Raw genomic sequence first — 21,877 nt, forward strand, 5'->3', positions numbered from 1 at the left:
AACCTTGTTAGTACTGGTTTGGACACCTTCAAAAGTGCCTTAATTCTTCCTGGCACATATTTAACAAGATTCATGAACATAGATTTCGGTCCATGTTGACATGATAGCTTCACACATTTGCTGCAGATTATTCAGATACACATTTGACATCTGCTCTTTTGCTGCTGCAGTTCATCTGCATCGAGGTTGGATGTGCTGTGCATTCAAAGACAATCTTCTGCAGACCTTGGTTGTAACAAGTGGTTATTTGAGTAACTGCTGCCTTCCTATCAGCGCAAAGGAGTCTGGTCTGGACCTCCGGCATCAACAAAAGAACTGCCGCTCACTAGTTATTCACTTTAACGACCTTTCTTCCCCATGCTGATGCTCAGTTTAGACTTCAACAGGTCATTGAGATCATGCTTGCAGGCCTAGATGCACTAAGTTGCATCCATTTGATTGGCTGACAGACATTTGAGTTACAAGCAGTCCAACAGGTGTACCTAATTAATTGGCAAGTGAATGTATTTCAGCCACATTGAGCTCTTATTACTCCCTAGTACTTTAAACTGTAAACTGATGTTACTTTAATATTTTGGTAATATTTGAATTCAATCGCTATCATTTGCTTGTGTGCAGAAAAATCCTCAGTGAGATTATATGGTCAAATTAGCCGTGTTTTCTTACATTGTGCTGAAAAAGCACAAAGATTGTCAAGTCCACAGGAGATATAAAGTTCTGGAAAAGTGCTGAATTTTAAAAGGGCGCCTGTATGGGAACTCTGCAATTAGACAGCCCCAACCAATTAAAACCTCTACCTGGATCAAGCTGCTATAAGCTTTAATCTACCAGAGAACTCTATTTAGCAGCAGTCTGACATATGAAGACCGTGAGAAGTCATATGTAATTGTCCGTATTGTTCTCGGTTATCTATCCACTGGGTGGGAGCTGGGTTGGGTAACTGAGGCGTCCGTCCTCCTCCCCTCACTGCTTGCAGAGATAAGAGATGAAAAAACCACAAAACACCACCAGTCACCCTCAGCTTAAGGGAGTCACACTTGCTTACAATGGCTGAGTCAAAGTAGTAAGTACAGCAATAAATTCTGTTTTCCATTAACTGAACATCTAAAGTTTCAGTATTGAGTACAGAGGAATATACGGGAACTTTAGGGCATTAAAAATGTCTTTCAGTGATGAGAAGCTGCCAGATGACAAGAATGGCAGCTTTAAGAAGAGCAAAAAGAAGAAAAAGGGGGACGATGCCTGGAGACCACAGGGGCCAAGAGACCCATTCGCCATGGTTTGTTTTTTTGTGCATGGTTGGCTGTGATATTCAATATGTTTTGTTTGTGGACTATGAATATTTGGCTGCTGGAAACATTTCGTTTTCAGTGCATTTGTATTCTAGCTGTAGCTGATTTTTCTTTTCTTTTTGACGGTCAAACTTTTACTTCCTTAGGTGGGATATTTGCACAATGACCTGTCCTTTCAATGTCCTGTTCTGTACTAGCTGGATGCTTTGCCAGAGAATAAGCAGCAGGAGATCCAGAGAGCCCTTCACCTCTTCTCCTTGGAGCCAGGTCTGCCAAAGACCCTGCAGCAGGCCAAAAAACACACCTACTGCTTTTGGGACACGCAACCTGTCCCTAAACTGGGTAATCCGTCTTTTAGAAAAAGTCTACATACTCTTAAAAAAGAAAGCACTACTAAAAACACAAAAAATTTTCTTTCGTCTGTCTGCTATAATTCTGGCGACTGTGGGTTAGCTTAGCTTAGCACAAATAGAAAATTTAAAAAGGCTTCTCCAAGTGTCCAAAGATAGCAAAATCTTTATAAACTTTGGTTTTAGCAGACTAGACAAACAAGGCATTATAAGAAAGGTGGTTTAATAATCAAGGTAATTATGGAGCTTTAGCTAACCCAATATGATTAGGTTACTTGTTTCTGTGTCCAGTTTCCATGCTAATCTGTAAGCTAACTGGCTATATACAATTAAGGACATAGTGGAGTCAGAGTCTTGTTCACCAACAGGAAACTCCCGTGGTTGCAAAAATAACTCCAGTTACAAAGGACTCAATAGGAAAACAATAATTCCATGTACATGAAAGTATAGAGACTGTTTTCTGTTGAGTTCACAGTCACACTTGTAGTTTCAATCCTTACTGAATAGACTGGAATGTTGATTTTTCAAATGATGGCCCATAGCTGAGTCAAAAACAGAGCTATAAGTAAATGAAACTGGCTATACAGAAGGAAGCCTTGCCAATGGTTTCTAGCCCAGCACAGTAAACTGTGCAGTGGTTGTGACATCTGATTGTAATACTGGTTTAATTCCTTTTGGTTTGTTTCAAATTAACATATAAAATGTGTATGTTTGAATGACCACCAAACCCATCTTAAAACAGCCAAAGACTTATTTGCTCGTCCAATATGGCTACACTTTATTCACTACAGCATTAGTGCGCAGTGTCCTTGGTAAGTTCCACCCTTCACTCATGAGGTCTGGATTTGAAACAAAGATGGAGGGAGCCATAAGCAATAAGAGGGGGGAGGGGGAAGGGGGGGGGAGGCTAAGTCTATCTTTTACATGCAGCCTGGACTGGCTGCTTACTGAAGTCTGTATACAAAGTAAGAAGTAGTTTTGGTCCTCTCAGTTTGTCAGAACACTGCAAGGAATATTTAATTTTGCAATTCTGTCAGTATTTCATATATAATCTTTTGCACTGTATTGGTGCATTCTTACATTTTACAGCAAAACGTATCACAGCTACACATATGGATTGTTAGTTGGCAAGATACAGGACCTCTTCTGGAAAACAGTTTTTTTTTTCTTTTCTTCCACTGTTTCTGGCATCTGTATGATACTGCATTCCCATTATGTATATATATATATATATATATATATATATATATATATATATATATATATATATATATATATATATATATATATATATATTAATTGTCTCAGTTGCATATTATTTTATGCTCAGCTGACCTTCCTTTTGCTTTTACATATGATAAGAAGTCCTGAAACACTGACTTTGTGTTGACCTTTGAAAATATATTGTAAGTTCATAGTAGATAGTATAAAAAGTGCATTTGTACATCACTGCATAATTCACTTGAACTGAGAATAGTGTTATCTGAATGCCATTCGATGCAGACATGTCTATTTCTCTGCCCTCAGGTGACAGCATTACAACTCATGGCCCAATAGTAGAGAGTGAGGCAAGTATCCGGAAGGAGCCCTACTCACTACCTCAGGGCTTCTCCTGGGACACTCTGGACCTGAGCAGCCCTCCAGTGGTAAGTTATTTATTGTAGGTTGTTGTATGCAATAACAGAAAATATATGGCAGTCTTTTTCTAGCATGTCAGAAGTAAAGGACCAACTTCTTAGTGTATGGCTCAGGAAAATCAAATGCTATTTAAAATAAAATGAATCCAATTCAGCGGTTTTCCATCATTTCAGTTGAAAGAACTATGCAGTCTACTAAATGAGAACTACATGGAAGAAGATGATAACACGACCAGATTTGACTTCTCTCTGAAATATCTGCAGTGGTAAGCTCCAAAAAGATGTAGTGCCTTTTGATGTCTACTTTTTAGCATTAATACCTTTTAAAACCTCTTATCTAATAGAGAAACACACAGACATACACACACATACACACACATACGGCTCAGGCATACTTCATAGATTTTTACAGATTCACAGCTGGACTCTGCTCTGTGTAATCACAGTGCTTTGCTTTCAGCCTCTGCGTTACACCGATTTAAAACACTAAATGTCTTTAAAGGACATTTTTTTCCCAACCTGACCTAACACATATCTTTAACAAGCCTCTGCTTTAATGTCGTCACTGCTGTTTTGTTTTTTTTGTTTGGGTTTTTTTTTGGCAGTGATCTCCATAAAGCAGTACCTTCGGGGCTACTTGCATCAAAATATAATAACATTTACTTTGAAATGAATAATTAGCACTATCTTTCCAGGAATTGGCACAAGTGTTTGGCCCTGAGGTTGAAAAAACTGCTGCATTCATTCAGCCTCTGAATTCACATCATGCTGAGTTCTTTCTTCTTTTTTTTTCAGGGTGTCGTGAACTATGTCTATATGAAATGAGTGTTGTGCTGCAAATAGCATTATTTGTTTTCTCTTAAGGGCTCTACAGCCTCCTAACTGGGTGGCTCACTGGCACTGCGGTGTGAGAGTAGACGCCAATAAGAAGTTAGTCGGCTTCATCGCTGCTATTCCTGCAGATGTTCGCATTTATGAGATGTGAGTAGCTCATAAATATATGCAAAGATGTGTGTTTGTGTGAAGTCTGATGAGTGATGTCCGCATTCAGAGCACGTAACCGTGGCAATTTCCTCGTGAACATCTCAAAGCTGGGACTCAAAATGTTTCTGCAGGGAGAGGCGGGTGGTACAGGTCAAATTCCTGTGTGTTCATAAGAAGCTCCGCCTCAAGCGAATGACTCCAGTGCTGATCCGAGAGCTCGCCAGACGGGTCAACCAGCAGGGACTCTGCCAGGCTGTCTACACCACTGGCATAGTACTGCCCACACCAATAAGCTCCTGCAGGTAGTAGCTGCCACACGTAGTTGAGTCACAATTTAAAGGCAAAGGAATGCGATACATATGAGCTTTGCACGGTGCAAAAGGGAATAAAATCAACACGTTTTTGTCACGTTGCCATGGATGCCAGACTCTTCCGCCTTTATCTACAATAACTAATTATAGATTTAGGTGTTTGTGTATGCTTCACTTAGGTTACATTTCGTGTTTTATTTATGAAGGAACGTCTCTGTCAAATAAATCCTTTTAGACTTTGGCATCGCCCACTGAATCCTCGTAAGCTGATGGAGGTCAACCACCCAGCACTGAGACAGAGCACGAACCTGCAGAGAGCTCTGAAGTTCAACCGCTTACCTGAGGTTAGTCTGTGCCGCCATCTAGAGACAGAAGTTTACTGCTGCATGTTGCTACTGCAGCATTTCTCGAAAGCATTACTCCTGTTTTCATTCACCACGCTTGAATTATTTCCAAGGTGACAAAAGTGCAAGGTCTGCGCCCTATGACCAGAGATGATATCCCGGGGATACATTCACTACTCCAGACAAACTTCTGCAAGTTTCACCTCAGCCCCATCTTATCCGTGCAAGATGTAGAGCATCTGTTGCTGCCGAGGGAGAATGTGATCGACACCTATGTGGTCGAGGTCTGACCTCACTGTATCTCTACTTTAAATTATATCGAAGAAGGGAAAAAAAAGTTTTTCGCTGGGGTTCTTTTTTGGGAGGAATTTAAAATGATATTATGCTGTAGTCATTAAAAATGTATTTGCCTCCTCTCCTCCCACACAGGGTGATAATGGTGCTCTGACAGATATAGTGAGTTTCTATAGCTTCTCCTCGAGAGTGCTGAATCACCCGGTCCACACAAGCCTCAGAGGAGCTCGCCTCCTTTATGTTGTCTCTACTAGAACGAAGCTGGTCGACCTGATGGAGGACACCCTGGTCCTGGCAAAGTCTGTGAGTGTGTCACTGTAAAAACTTAGTTCATATAAAGCATGGGAGCCAGGGATCCTTTACAGAGGCCAAAGTACATCCTCATATTCGTTACCCTAGTCTCTGGTCTCTGGTTGGGTGGTGGGTTGGAGCCTATTCCAGCTGTCGTAGGACAAAAGGTTGAGTAATGCCTAGATAGGTTGCTAGTGTGTTGCAGGGCTAACTATTCACACTCCCATTCACACCTATGACCACTTTATATAACCATTTATCATCTAAAAACTGAATAATGTGCCATTATGTGTCACTCCACTTCATATGCTGTAAGCTATAAAGCTGTGTATAATTGATTTTGTGTATATAATGGTCACGTTATTGTTTTTCATCCCCTCGCTAACAGAAAGGTTTTGACGTCTTCTCTGCCATCGATGTGATGGACAACAAGAGTTTCCTGGAGAAGCTCAAGTTCAGTGTCAGTGACCAGAGTGTTCATTACTACTTGTACAACTGGATGTGTCCTAATATGAGCCCAGACAAGGTATTCAGTGCATTAATGTTGCAATCAGTTAAGAGCTATTACTGTCATTCTTTACATTTACATGCAATGGTCCACCACTTTATTGTCTAATCAAAGCACTGATGAGTTTTGTTTTGGGTCAGATTGTGGGTTCAATGCATCGACTGTAAAGAAAAGTGGGACAGAATTCCTCCACGGTGATGTGGAGAAAACCACTACTGCAGGTTATTGCTGCTCAAAGTAGTTCCAAATGCTATTTAATCATTGGGTATACATAGTTTTTAACAGGACCCAATGGATTCCTGTGCTTGCAAATGCCTTAAATGCACATTTTTTAGACGATTAAGATTATAGTGAGGACAACGAGAAAATGATGCTACGTCTCACTTGATTTAACACCTTGTTGTATACTTTTTGAATTAGTTCATGGCCTCAAATAAAGTTTCAAGACAGGTTTATTATAACATGATGTTTATTTTATAAAGTATAATCCCATTTAGATTAAAATAGACAATAAATGGAAGTATGATTCTTGATGTGAATACTTTGTGTTTGACAAGTTGCTACATTGAGTTGACAGCATTACCGTTTTTTCACCCCTTTTGTCATGTCAGGTATAAAAAGTAAATAAATAAAATGGCAATGTCAGAAACTTCTTAAAAATGTTTGCGAGTCCACCCTGTATGGTTCAGTGTACGTGTCTCCTGTCCTTGATAACTGTTGCTCATCAGTAATTCATATAATGGACGTGTGCTTCACAGGTTGGCCTTGTGTTCCCAAACTGACCTGCTACTGGAAGAGGGCAGAGTGGCAGAGCGGTGAAGCGAGTGAAAGGACTTTCAGGAGACTGGACGTCAAACTGCATCAGTATTAGCAAAGGGGATTTGGGGGATTTGGGGGGGAAAACTGCAAAACACATGTTTTCAAAAAATCAAGAAGAGGAATAAAGGCTGAATTAAATTTCTAGATGCATTTCTGATTTGTATGGCAGTTATTCATTGGGTCCAGTTTTTTAGTAACAGGGACAAATTGTTTTTGACGTAATGGAGAATTTGTGCTGTTCAGTAGATAGACCCTGCACATCCTAACACCAGTGTGTGTGTGTGTGTGTGTGTGTGTGTGTGTGTGTGTGTGCGCGCACGCACTCGCAGAAGGGTCTATTAGTCTATTAGCCTCTGACTAATAGAGGAAACTCATATAACCTGTGATGGCATGACTCTTGTTAGAGTGCAACCAGCACAAAAACATGATTGGAAGACAAAGGCATTAGAGTCACACTCTCACACACACACAGTCATGTTTTCATATCTTTGTGGGGACATCTAATTAACATAATGATATTCCTAGCCACTTACCCTAACACCCTAACCATAAAAAATGAATGCCTAACCCTAATCCTTACCCTAACCATAACCTATTTGTAACACTGACATTAAAACCACACTTTGAGTCTCAAAAATGCTTTCAAACTCATGGGGACGTGGACTTTGGCCCCATAAGGGCTGTTGGTCCCGACAAGTACAGTAAATTTCCAATTTTTGGTCCCCGCAAAGATATGTAAACACAGTACACACACACGCACACAAACCAGTCTGTCTTCTTATCTGCTCTTGCTATTCCCTTTTAGTTTCCAAGTACACCATGACAGGAATGAAGCCATTCAAGTTAAATCTCAACTAGGCATGATTTGTTCCAGAAGTGTGAAAGTGAAACATTAATGAGCATTTCTGGGTTTTTTTCTCTGTAGGGCTAACAGTCAGCAAAGAAACCAAAGGAAAATGCTGTAAAGTGAACAATGCTCTCACAATCTATAAATCTGTATCTATCACACAGCAGGAAGTTTAGTTTTTTTCTACATCTTAGACATTCTGGAAATCAAGAGCTGACCGCATTGCTTCAGAATAACCTGTTTGTAACCTGTTTGTTAAGTTTGATGAAAAAAAGTTTAAAATTAAAATTACACATATTAAATTTTTGTTTTACTTTCTCTCCTGAATGCAGTACAGTGTAAAAGCTGTTCATTGTACATAGGTTTTAAGTATTCCCTCATTTTTTAAAATATTTTGTGCCTTTACTTGAGAACTACTGCTCAGGTGGCCTTGAATGAAGGAACTGAATTTTTTGTTCTTGCTTTCTGTTTGTTTGTTAAGCCTCGTAACTCCAACCTATGAATCATTTAAGCATGAAGACATACCTAACTCAAGGGACAAACCACAGTTGTGTCTGCACAAAACAACTTAGCAAAGACCTTATTTTAAATTGTGTCTTCAGGCACTTTGCTACTAGGAGCCTGTTGCAAAACACATTATTTGTTCCCAGTTCTTTAGTTGAATCTATGAAAAATGCCAATTTTTGCACCAACAAGGTCAAAACGCTGTTAGCTGTAAACTTGGCATAAACCGGACAAATGGAGGACAAAGGAAGAAACTGCAGGCCTTAGAAACCTACATTTCCTTATTAAGAAAGAGGGAAAAAATCCAGGAAAGACCTGACACAGGACCTGAGAGATGCATCTGACTCTGCAGCTGTTCAGTCGACTATTCACTGAAATCTCATCAGAAATGGTCTCAGTGGAAGGGTGGCTGTCAAGAAGCCAGTCTTAAGAAAGAGAAACAGGAAGAAAAAGCTAAGATATGGCACATTACATGATAACTGCACTGAAAATCAGGGGCAAAAGGTCTTACATGCTCAATCCAAATGAAAAGTTGCCTATGATAGTTCAGTGTGTGGTTAGAATAAAGGTGTTCATTCCAAATTCTGGTTTTCAAGCTCTTAGAGTTTTCAAACTAAGTTGTTGCCTTAGATTCTGTATTACGATGTGTATTTGCACATGTTTTTGCACCTATTTCTCATTTTCCTTGCAAAATATAAAGAAATGAAGGGTTGGCTCAAGACTATTTCACAATGCTGTACCTACAGTGCCTATCAATGAACAGCAGGGTGCGCTGCAATATATCAAAGCGGGCCTTCACTTAATGAGCAACCAAAGTGCCAGATATAGAACTCACCTGCTTTGCATTATGTGGTTGCATGTGTAAGAAAATCTGTAACATATAAGAAGCAGCGACAGTGACACACAAAGAGAAAGAGGGGAGAGTGTGTTTTTAAAGTGTTGGGTTTGTATACCCCCCCCCCCCCCCCCCCATTTTTTAGTTTATGGATCGATAAATAGTGTTAAAGCTTTCAGTCCCTCACTAACAGATCATAGACTTTGCCACTGGCTCAATTATTGTTTTTATTTTAATCAGTGCGGTACAATGCGCTGTGTCAAGCAGCACAAACAAGAAATGCCCCAATAAGGAATACACATAATGTAGTCATGTAAATCTTTTGGCATTTACTAAATTTAACTTCTTGGTATATAATTACTTTTATTTTCTTACTGTACACACACACACACACACACACACACACACAGTCGTAATTTATACATTACAGCTAGGAAAAGGGGCGTTTACTGGAAAGACGCGAACGCACCGCCGTTTGGTTCCAACCAATCAGAGAAGAGATAGCATTTTAAGTTTGAAGCCACTCGACCTGCTTCCAGTAGCGGCTTTCACAGCTTTTTCTCTCTCTGCATACTGACCAGGCAGGACTCCGCCGTGCTGACCCCTCAGTTTCGGTGAAGGGTGGTATGGAGAGCCTATCTGTCTTCTGAAGAAGGCAAGTGCTGACTCATTGCTCACTTTGCTTTCATGCCGTCTGTCGTGGAGGACTCGCTCTTGCCGGTGAAACGCTATCTGACGGCTTGAACTACGTGCTCAGGTTAACGTTAGTGCTGCCACCAAACTTTCCAAAACAGAGCGAGTGTTTGAACAGCTGTATCACAGAGGGTCTCTTTAATATCTCGGCGTGTATGTGGTTGTTTGCTGGCGCGTAAGGAGACCTCCACAGTGGGTCGCAGGTATGTTTACAAGTTAGGGGGTTATTTCCCCCCCTTTTTTGTAATGACCGTGTTGTTATGGTGTAACTAACTCCGGTGCTGTCACGCTGGATGTTTGAAGGCATTAGCACAAACTGCACTTCCTGTGAACAATTTGAAGCATTTAATGGCTGTTTGAGGAAATGCTCATCTCTGATAGTCGTGCATTTTTGTATATGGAAAAGAAAATGTTGCGCACAAGGATATGATGCATGCATTGGGTCGAAACACTCATTGTAAATCGGCTGTCATCGCCTTTTTCATGTTTAGCTTCGTATTTTACTCAGTGTGAGTAAAATGTTGCTTTTTATAACACCAGCTTAAACCTTTCTGGTTAATATTGCACTTGAATACGCCTACTACCGGCTTGTTCCCTTTAACTGTATTCATTGAGCAAAACGACTCCAAACGCTCCTTTCCATCTATAGGTTTTACCCCCCCCCCCCCCCCCCCCCCCCCCCGTTAAGGCAGTTCAAGTGTGACATATTAAATTGCATGTTAAAGTTAGCTGGTTTTATTCGTCCCCTCGCTCTTTTACTTAGGTTTCGGCAAATTAGTCAGCAGAGAGTTGTTGAGCTCACTCTCCACAGACGGGAACTAACCCTGGGCGCAGTGAGTGAACATTTGAGGCCTGTTCTGCAAAACCACCTGTGAAAACAAAGTGATAAAAAAAAAAAGACAGCGAGAGAGCGATAAAAATGAAAAGGCTTCAGGGCCCACTGCTGTTACAGTAATGTCACTCCAGCTGGCACATAATAGTTTGGAGTCAGAGTCGTGTTTATCTGTGTCAGACTACCATGGCTGTGCAAATACTCGCAGACTGCTGGGGAGGTGTGTATGATTGTCTTTGAAGTATGTTTTTCTTTTTTTGATCCTATGATTGGGTCTGGTTCTTGTCACATGCCACAAAGCATATTTAAATTCAAAATGTTGTCCTTTTTTGGTTTTTAAGGGAAAGGTGACCCTAGAGTTGATTACAGTCTGTTTACTTGTTTTTCATCTGTCAAAAAAGGGTTTGATGTATGATTTCAAGAGTCGCTGTTATTTTTTCTGAAATTATGAATAGAACTAAAGTTTTTTTGTTTTTTTTTTTAATCCCAGGGGTACTGTGTTTAAGGCTTGACTGTAATTTTCCCATTGTAAGGCATTTCAGTGGCTTGTGTCACAACAGGCTTCCCAGGACCATCATGAGCCAGCTGGTGTTGAGCAACTCGGGGAAAAAAAACCCTGATGCATGCCTTGATAAGATGTACTATGTGCTGTGTGTCAGGCGCAGATCAGAGCAGGATGGCACATGTTAAAGCATTGCTCTTAATCGCTCTTGTAATGGGGCCTGTTTCTCTGTGGGAATAAACCCAACACTGAAAAGGTTGAAATGCTTAGCAGAATCTAAATAAAAGCAAAATGCTTTTCAAATCCCATGAACCCATATCTTATTCACCATAAAACATAGGAAACACATCAAATGTTTATATTGGTAAAATGTACTTTTTTTTTGGGGGGGGGGGGGGGGGGGGGTACTTTTTGATTTTGAGTCCTATGTTTTGCCAGGTTTACCAGGTATGTCTGATATAGGATTTTACTGGCCTGTTGCTATTTAACCTAATTAGCTGCAAAGTGTTCCTCCAGCTATTTTCTTTATAGCTCCAATTACTTTACCGTTTGCTGCCTCAGTTCTAACTTTTTGAGACATGTTGATGCAATCAAATTCAAAATGAGCAAATTTTCTTTTTTGTAAAATGGTAAAAATGTCTCACATTAAACATGTGCTTTTTTTCAGTTTTTTATTGTGAATAAAATATGGGTTTATGAGACCGGCAAACAATGTATCCTGCTTTTATTTACAGTTCCTCTCTCTCATCTGCGTAGTGCTGCTGCACATTATCTGCCTTTTCTTTGAGCCATGCAAAGACCATAAACAAAGAGAGACTCCATTGTTGTCAAGCAAAAGTGAGTGTTTTGCAGTGGCATTGGGAGGTATTATCATTCATCCAAACACCTCCTGTCAGTCTTGGGGTGGTAACGGATTGTCCCTGCAGGGATCTTGTTACTCAACACTAGTGGAGAAGTGTGCAGTGGATGAGGGCTTTTGCTGCACAGACTTGTTTTGTTCTCTTCTAGAAAACTCAATTCCTGGATCATTGCCATCACAAGAAAACAATAACAAGGTGTACGAGGCTCTTAACCCTCTGACCCTGTTCAAAATCACTACCCTTTCAGCTTGTTCGTGGCCAAAAGTGGCCACCTACAGATTAGGTCTGTAATTTTTATTATTTTTATGTTTTTTTGCCATTTTTTTTGCATAAAGCTTTTAAGTAACTTCAGTTCTTTTCATAAATATAAAATTATTATTACTTTTTACATTTTTAACCCTTTAAACACCAGTTTGTTTGTCCACTGCACTAGCTGGAAGACAACCTCAAATCTCGCAATTTTATATAATTGCATTGCTACTGAAATTTCTTGTATTATTAATAGTAGAGTCTGGGGCATGTAATTGATCCACATCAACATTGATTATAATGCATTGTTATTTTTGTGCAGGGAGAGCAAAAACATAAAAACTTCCTCTCAGCTTGTTCGTGGCCAAAAATGGCCACCCCTTGTTTACGTTTACAAAATGCTATAAAATTCATATATATTAAGAAAAATTCCCACTTTTTTTGACATGATTTTTTAGATTAGCACCAGTGCTGTTCATGAAAATCAAAATTTCATTCAAATTCATAATTTTAACCCTTTAAATACCAGTTAGATCACATAATCCTAGGAACTCATAAATGGAAAAAAATCACAAAACCCCAATTTTTTTCCAAATAAAACATGCCATCTGATTTACTTTCTAACCATGATGGAGGTTAGATGCATAGCAATAATTAACAGTATCAATGACTTTTATACATCTTTGTTTTTTTGTGCAGTGACAGAAAAACATAAAAACTTCCTCTCAGCTTGTTCGTGGCCAAAAATGGCCACCCCCTGTTTACATTTACAAAATGCTATAAAATTCATATATATTAAGAAAAATTTCCACTTTTTTTGACATGATTCTTTAGATTAGTACCAGTGCTGTTCATCAAGACCAAAATTTCATTCAAATTCATAATTTTAACCCTTTAAATACCAGTTAAATCAAATAATCCTAGGAACTCATAAATGGAAAAAAATCACAAAACCCCAATTTTTTTCCAAATAAAACATGCCATCTGATTTACTTTCTAACCATGGTGGAGGTTAGATGTATAATAATAATTAAAAGTATCAATGAGTTTTATGCATCTTTGTTTTTTTGTGCAGTGACAGAAAAACATAAAAACTTCCAAAAATGGCCACCCCCTGTTTACATTTACAAAATGCTATAAAATTCATATATATTAAGAAAAATTTCCACTTTTTTTGACATGATTTTTTTAGATTAGTATCAGCGCTGTTCATCAAGACCAAAATTTAATTCAAATCCAGACTTTTAACCCTTTAAATCACAGTTAAATTACATAATTTAAATGATTTACAAAGGGATAAAAGCATAAAATCCCCATTTTTTTTCTAAATAATACATGCAAACTGATTTATTTTCTAACCATGATGGAGGTTAGATGCATAGCAATAATTAAAAGTATCAATGAGTTTTATGTATCTTTGGTTTTTTGTGCTGTGACAGAAAAACAAAAAAACCCTCTCATTTTGTTCGTGGCCAAAAATGGCCACCCATGTTTACGTTTTCAAAATACTATAAAATTCATATATATTAAAACATTTTTCTACTTTCATTGACTTGATGTTTTAGATTAGTATCAGCGCTGTTCATCAAGACCAAAATTTAATTCAAATCCAGACTTTTAACCCTTTAAATACCAGTTAAATTACATAATTTTAATGATTTACAAAGGGATAAAGGGATAAAGGGATAAAAGCATAAAATCCCCATTTTTTTTCTAAATAATACATGCAAACTGATTTATTTTCTAACCATGATGGAGGTTAGATGCATAGCAATAATTAAAAGTATCAATGAGTTTTATGTATCTTTGGTTTTTTGTGCTGTGACAGAAAAACAAAAAAACCCTCTCATTTTGTTCGTGGCCAAAAATGGCCACCCATGTTTACGTTTTCAAAATACTATAAAATTCATATATATTAAAACATTTTTCTACTTTCATTGACTTGATGTTTTAGATTAGTATCAGCGCTGTTCATCAAGACCAAAATTTAATTCAAATCCAGACTTTTAACCCTTTAAATACCAGTTAAATTACATAATTTTAATGATTTACAAAGGGATAAAGAGATAAAGGGATAAAAGCATAAAATCCCCATTTTTTTTCTAAATAATACATGCAAACTGATTTATTTTCTAACCATGATGGAGGTTAGATGCATAGCAATAATTAAAAGTATCAATGAGTTTTATGTATCTTTGGTTTTTTGTGCTGTGACAGAAAAACAAAAAAACCCTCTCATTTTGTTCGTGGCCAAAAATGGCCACCCATGTTTACGTTTTCAAAATACTATAAAATTCATATATATTAAAACATTTTTCTACTTTCATTGACTTGATTTTTTAAATTAGCACCAGTCCTAGTCATGAAAACCAAAATATAATTCAAATTTAGATATTATACGCTTTGAACTGGGTGTGGTTCCCAATCAGCCAGAGTTCACACCCAGTTTCACACCTTGGCTCAGGCGATTAGAGGATCATCAGGGGGTCCCTTTGTCCCCTCTGGGGGGGGGGGGGGACACTCCCACCTTCTTGCCATATTGCCAGAATAAATGGTCTGGAAGCTGTTAGGTTGACTTACAGCAGTAGCAACGTCTGCACCTGCATAAACTCCAGGACACGTTTACAAACAGTGTTTGTTGTTGTTTGCGCTGCAGCTGCAGGTTTGAACTGTGCAAAATGTCCTGTGATTGGGGTTTTTTTGTTTTTGTTTTTGTTTCTAGAGTTAATATTTTGGGTATGGTCTCTTTTTATGAAAAATACAAGAGTAAAAGTGCTTTTCACATGTGCTTCAAAGCTAAGTTTGACTGGGAACCTCAAAGCTCAATATCCTGCATCCACAGGAATTCACTGCAGCCTATGTAATGTTTGATGCGTCATTATTTATTCCAGTCTATCTTGCAAATACATGTTTGTGCTGCAATGTCATGCACAAACACAAACTATCAGATCCTTAAGACCAAACCTATGTCAAAATTGTTTCATTATATTGGTCCATTGGAGTGTGGTAACCCATCAACCCCACCTAGTGGAAACCAAGAATATTACATGAAATTGCTTGCTTGGCAGAAAATGGGCCAAGGATCTCATGTGGTAGAAAAAATGAAAAACTACAATTTTCATGTGTTGAGTTTAGAATGAAAGCAATTTTACCTAAATTGCATGCTATAGTACTGCCAGTAACAAGGAATCAAAAAAGGTGGTTATAATGGGTTTCAATTGGCCAAAAATGGCCACGATCAGTAAAACGGGAACAATGTGGTGTATAGTGAATATTATTGACATTATTAAGGAGCTGATGTTGAAAAATAAAAAATTTTAATAAAATGCACACCTTTGGAAAGTTTCATTCCATTGCATTAACAGAACAAAAATGGTTGAAAACCGAAAAGTGAAGTGGCCACCGTTGGCCAGGTTAGAGACCAGAGGGTTAATCATGGGCCAGTTCCCTGGAATCATCCCTGGAATCAAAGACCGTGGGACATTGCCCTGCTACTTGGTGGCTGCGCATTTCTTTCCTTGTTCTTTTTTTTTTTCTGCTATCAGAGAAATTTCCCACTTGTTTGCAAGCAACAGATGGGTTGAAGACTGTAAAGTTAGAGCTGTCAGTTGGGCAATGACTGTTTTAACAAGACTCTAAAGTACCAAAACAAGTACACCAAGATTTCCACATTAATTAAAAAAAGAAACAACCGACTAAAATCACATTGCTTTGTATTTCAGTTCGCCAAGGAGTCTTTCTTTCTTGTAATTCTTTAAAGTGATCTTGAGCAATAGTTCTCCAGGTTTTCTCAAGGTCTTCTTGACATTGACTGCTTTTTCACTTATTTTCGGTCCAGTCCTTTCACAGAAATGTTTTCAGAGAAATGTTTTCCTGTTTTTCTTGTTTGCTGTGAATCATTCAAGCATAAAAAAGGCAAAAAAACTCAAGATATGAACCAGTGTTGTGTCTACTCATAGCAGGCACCTTAGTAGAGTTTTAAATTATATCTTTAGGTATTTAGTTTCACTTCAAAGAAGATCGATGTTTTAATCTGTGAAAAATGTCAAAGTTGACACAGTTTAAAATGCATAAAATAGTAATTTTGGAGGCAGCTGACATCCAAAGCAGAACTTTCAATGTCCTTAAACAATGCTGGCAAACTGTTCCTGAAGACTACTGGAAGAAATTACAGGAAAACTTGTCTAAGAGTTCAGATTCACTCTGTTTTGCTTTATCTACTGTATTTCCATTTATGTTTGCATATGTTTCCATAAATCATTGCACCTACTTCTTATTTCCCAAGCAAAATATAAGGGAATGACGGGGTGGCTCAAGGCTTTTTCATAATACGGTATGTGTGCAGGTCCTACAAAAAGAAAACCTCACATAGCCTGACAGTGGTAAAACACTGACTGACAGAAGCGTTGTTTTGAACAACGACAAGGACATCAGGAAAGAGGAGGAAGTGTGGAAGAGAACATCAAAAATCAACAAAGCACAAATAGGAAGAAGAGTTAAATTCTTTAGACAGTTTTTGTAACCCTGGCTTCGTTTTATTGTTATCTCTATTTTCATACTATCACTTCTGTTTTTTTTTGTGGTAGAGGCTTAGCTAACGGGACAACCGGTTATTCCACATACTTATGACATACCCCCAGGTGACTGTCACTACAACTACAACTTGCTGACATGTGTCGCTGTACCACCCACAGACTACCAGTGCAGTGCTATGTTGGGACCTTAAAACCCACACAGGAAACCACTAGCAGAAAAGTGGTCAATTGTGATTTCAAGACAATGTCCCTGACCTTTATGATTTGGAAAGGTCCCGAATTAAACTTTTGTTAACTTTGAGTCGAGTGAAGTGACAACTACTGAGAGCCCAGGATCCTGATGATTGTCATATGACAGGGTTTTGATACGTTAGTGGAATTTCCGAGATGTCTGGTCGTGACAGAAGCAATGCGTGGCAGGTATGGACACTCCTTGAGTTTGTTGCCACATTGTAATCACAATCCTATGACTGAAGAAGGCTTTACTCACTTCACAATAATATCCCTTTTGACAGAATAAAGTGTACATGTACAGACGGGCACAAACCTCCAGGGCTGAAAAAAATTAAGCTGAATGGTGCGGAACAACTGCAGTTCCTCAGGTGGCCACTTGAGGCTGACCCCCACAAGCCAATCAGTCCTCAGACTCCTGTATTAAACGTAATATAACTTGTTTCCAGCCTACTATATAAACGTTTTTTGGTCTCTGTAGCGAATTTGCCCTTTCACACCAGTTGTGCAAACTCATTGGTTTTTATTCTAACTTAAATTAAATCAACTTGACAGGTACTCGCTGGTATAGGTGGTTTTTATCACACTTTATGTAACAGTCTGTCCAAAATGTCCCCTCAGTTATGATGAGGGGAATTCTAGCGTTTAATTGTGTGGTACTTAATTAGGTATCTCTGGCTGTAGTGTGCATACATAGTGCATGGAAACAGCTGGCTAACCATGTCAGAAACCAATAACTTCGGGCTCAGGAATAAAATGAAAACAAAACAATGTTCCAGCATCCAAAAGGCTAAAACTAAGAGTTTAAAAGATGACTCTGCCATCTAATTTGAGTGTTTGTTTTATATGTAAAAGGGAGGGTACCCACTCTGGGCAAGGGGCAAGTTGCTCCCCCAAGTGGAGGAATTTAAGTATCTTGGAGCAGTAATGAGGATGTTGTACTGGTCTGCTGTGATGAAGAGAGAACTGAGTATAAGATGCTATGTCCAAGTGCTTTGGGTAGCATGAGACTGTGGATACGAGTGGCTAAAATAAGGTACCCCCGTAGTGGGTCTGGGTTCTCCCATAAATATAGGGTGAGGAGTTTGGTCATTCTGGGATTCATTGAAAGGAGCCACTTGAAGTGGTCCGGGCACTAGGATGCCTTCTGGATGAGATATTCTGGACAAGTCCTATGAGGGGAGGCCCCAGGACAGACCCAAGACATGCCGGAGAGATTATAACTCTCAGCTGTCTTGGGAACGTGTACAGTGTAAATAAGACAGTTATTAGAGTAGATATTGTTTCACTTGGTCAGTGGAATTTAAGTATACTGAGAATTTCTCAGTCTTTAGCTATAGTGTACTTGAGAAAGTCAGGCACAATTCCACTCAGCCCTGTTGCTCCCCTCTTTCTTGCTCTGACCCATCTTTTCTTCCTCAGCTCTCAGTAGGATTTGATGTCAATTGCACAGCCAAAAAGTTCAGCAGTACAAATATTTATATAAACCAGACGGGATGTGACAGTGTGAGGAATAGGAACTCCACTGGGAAGATGCTAGAGGGTTATCCTTGGGCTAATCTCCACTAAGACATATTTATAAACCTTGCTAGCAGTTAGAGTGGACCGCTTCCAGCTTCAGCGCTAAGATGCAAACTGTATTTGGTCAGCAGCACCACCACCGGGACCAACTTCAATAACGACGTCTGTTTAACCATTTTAATATTTGCGTGGCACATAAACATATGGTTATACTTAAGGGTTTCGTTTGATTTGCACAAACGCGTAATAGTTTCCATGCGTTGAGGGAGCACAGGGGATTTCTCCGTACTGCCTTTCGCTTTGTTTTTTTAGCTGTCAGAGCCGAATTTCATCTGACACCACCGTCAACTGACAACAAAGCCTCAGAGTAAAATATAAGTGAGGTAGTTAGTGTATCTGCGGTGCTTTTTTTTTTCTGTGCCTGTCAGCCAGCGTTTTTATTGCCTTCAAACCCATATGAGTGGCAGATGTTACCATGAAATACCCATGAATAAAACATGCACAGTTATTGGTAAACCATATTTGGGGGGAGTGTTTAAAGGCAGCAATACTTCCTGTTCTGAGCCAAAGTTTGCATGGACGCTTATAGAGCAAATCCAAATAAGGCCTCTTGTTCATCATATATGCATGTCATATGTGGGGCAGTAGACTTTATGTAAATGTAATTAGCCATAAACTTTGGAATGAACTGCAAAACAGCATTTTTGGAAAATTCGGAGGGGGGGCCTTCACTTGAGCGTTTAATGTCGTATTTCTGCTTTTTCTCCTTACTTGACACATTTTAGTTTGTCTGGCATTAAGTGGTTAATACCACTACTGTTAATACTCTATCTCTCAGCCATGACCCATCCCCCTGCAAGATACTACACCCCCTTTAACCCTCCACTCACCCCCTGCTCAGTAGCATTCCAGCTGGCCAGATGGTGTCTGCCCTGCACAGTGGACACCACAGAGCTGAGAGGGAGAAACCCCACTGGCAGGAGGAGACATTCCACCCCACTGATCCCCCCCCCAGTCCTCATTTTGCGTCCTCTTTCTCTCTGTTCTTCTTCTCGGTATCTCAGAGGCTGCTATTCTGTGGAAGAACTCTATGCTGATAAGTTGTTGCCAAGCGGAAAAATCTCATTATGGTTTGTCAGGGTCTTTAACTCAGCTGTGAGGAAGAACAACAGCAGAGATGGTTGCATGCTCTTATTTCACATACAGCTATCGAACAGCTGTCTGAAAAGAGAGAGTGGATTAATTCTCATGTAGTTGAGGTCATGTCATTTTTAGCTACTGAAGTTGCTACTTTAACATGTGCAAACCCATTTATTTGTCAAATGTCCTGCCTCTGGGCAGTTTTTGAATTTAGTTTTGGTTGTGCAACAATATTTGCATTCGATCAAAAGTGGCCTCACAGCAGGAACTACTGATATAAATCGTGGAAGTGCATGCAGAAGAGAAGGAACAATGGATGCAAACATCAGTTCTCCCTCGCTTAACTGACCCAGTAGAGGTTTTTGTAAAATTGAAACGGCTTTTAGTCATTTACTTTTCACATTTTCCATCGTAAGTTGGCAAAACCGATGTGCTGGAAGTGTTGCTGGAGCACTAAAATTCTTTCTGTGTGCCTGCTCTGGGGGTAGTAGCTTTAATTGCAGCTACTATGCTAGATGTATCCCATTTAACAAAAAACCCCAACATCTGTCTGGGTGTTTGCTTCTGCTGTGCGTGTGTGTGTGTGTGTGCGCATGTATATGATCTCCTGGCTAGATAAAGTACCATAAACCCCACCCTTCCTTCTCACCGCTGCAGCTTCCATGATTGCAGTATTTTGTTGGAGAGGCAGTGTGTGCGTTTCTCCTCGCCTGTTTTCTTTTTTTTTTTCTTGTGTTCCCCTCTTTGCATGTGCACAGTGCATTTGTGTGAGTGTGTTTGCTTGTTTGTTTTCCCCCATATGCAATGCTTAATGGCTTCTCTGAATGGAGGAAAATGGAAAGCTGGAAGGCTTGGACAAAAACGTAGTCTGTAAATAGAGAAAAAAAAAAAAACGCACACTCGCGCTGTCCAGTGTAACTTTGAGGCTTGATTGTGTTTGAATGACATGTAGCCAAATTAAATATTTCCAGGAGGGGAAGCTGCACGCTTTCTTTGTCTTTCTGGTGACATAAGTAGTGCTGTCTGAAGCAGGTCAGTGCATTTCTACAGCACGAGTACCCACAGGGTTGTTATGTCAACTGCTTTTCGGGCTACTGACTCCAGTCAGCAGGACTTCTGGTAAAAGGGATTTAAGGGACTTTGTGTCTCTGTGAGAAAGAGAGGGGGGGAGAGGGGGAGATGGATTAGTCTCAGACCCTGTGGTTTTTTTTTTTGTTTTTGTTGTTTTTTTTTTTGCAGTAGCAGATTTTGTCCTCCTCCCTCTGCTCCTCACCCCCATATCACCAGACTGAGGCCTCTCGGCACCCTGGAAACACATGCCCCACAAAGCCGTCACATCCATCCCCCCCTTCCCCACAAAAGCCCGTTCTCTCAAGCTTTCTTCCCATCTCCCGTCCTCTTTCCCCACACGTTTTCCTGTTGGACCCTCTTGTCTCCGTTCACAATCCCTTTTTTGTATCGTCCTCTGCCCTCCGTACTCTTCTTCTGTCTACAGCTGCTTTTCCTTCCTCTGTCACTTTAACTCCATTTCCCTCTTTTCCCTCACAGATCAAAGAGATAGTTTAGTCATGTGATTGAAGACCCCGTTGCCAAGGTAGACAAACACACCCTGCTGTCAGATTGAAACTCTGAAGCGGACTCTATTAGCAGCGACGGGGATGCGAGCAGTTGGAGTTGTGATTAAAATTTGCCAGTTGTTGCAGGCAGGGCACTTAAACCACCTAAAGTGCTGAAAGATTGCTTTTTAATGAGACACACATTGAACACTCACTATGTGGTTAATTGTTATGTGAGGGTTGCTTAAAAAAAAAAAAAGCGACACACCCTCCATCTACCGTCCTCCCGGGCCACATCACGATGCATTTTTTCCTAGTTGAAAAACATTGGTTTGATTGCTTGCATGGATCGATATACATATAAAACATGGGGTTATTGCATTAGGGCTAGTGACCTGTGTCTGCTTTCAGTGGAAAGGCTCATGACCTGGTTGTAGTCATACACACCCATTGCAACATATTGTATACCAAACAAATCACAGGACTTCTTGTGCTTCCTGTCATTTTTCTGTTGTCGACAGCGGTAGGATGACATGTTGTTTTCTCTGGACATAAAAGAACACAATAATGGTAAGATTTGATATTACTATATTACTTCTATGAGTAAGAATATTTTTGTGGACTAACTGTTTTTGTGCCAGTGACTTTTTGACTGCTTTTGAAGTGCAGTGAAGGTGGAAGTTTGTCCTCTCGGGTGTTTGACCTGTGACTCTGCAGCAGAGCTCCTTGTGGGCTAACCAGG

The 21,877-nt window shown here is 39.6% G+C and overlaps 2 protein-coding genes across 4 annotated transcripts in view; both read left to right on the plus strand.

Moving 5' to 3' along the window:
- Positions 1–843: 843 nt before the first annotated feature.
- On the plus strand, positions 844–9,100 carry LOC146512707 (glycylpeptide N-tetradecanoyltransferase 2-like). The gene is made up of 12 exons (XM_085170286.1): positions 844–1,063; positions 1,171–1,279; positions 1,490–1,634; positions 3,170–3,288; positions 3,454–3,545; positions 4,144–4,260; positions 4,395–4,565; positions 4,810–4,918; positions 5,032–5,202; positions 5,348–5,515; positions 5,892–6,029; positions 6,770–9,100. The coding sequence occupies exons 1-12, from the start codon at positions 1,047–1,049 to the stop codon at positions 6,791–6,793; spliced, it is 1,380 nt and encodes a 459-aa protein (XP_085026412.1). The 5' UTR covers positions 844–1,046; the 3' UTR covers positions 6,794–9,100.
- Positions 9,101–9,529: 429 nt separating this feature from the next.
- svild (supervillin d) overlaps positions 9,530–21,877 on the plus strand; it is a 50,018-nt gene continuing 37,670 nt past the window's right edge. Inside the window, exon 1 of one of the 3 annotated variants that reach the window (XM_085170283.1) lies at positions 9,530–9,912. The gene's annotated coding sequence lies outside the window, so the exon portion shown is untranslated. Of the gene's footprint in view, positions 9,913–20,771; positions 21,706–21,877 lie in introns of those variants that run through there. The other 2 variants (XM_085170284.1, XM_085170282.1) reach the window with 2 other exon arrangements.

Source organism: Neolamprologus multifasciatus, chromosome 8, assembly GCF_963576455.1.
Source record: "Neolamprologus multifasciatus chromosome 8, fNeoMul1.2, whole genome shotgun sequence".
Lineage (NCBI taxonomy): Eukaryota > Metazoa > Chordata > Actinopteri > Cichliformes > Cichlidae > Neolamprologus > Neolamprologus multifasciatus.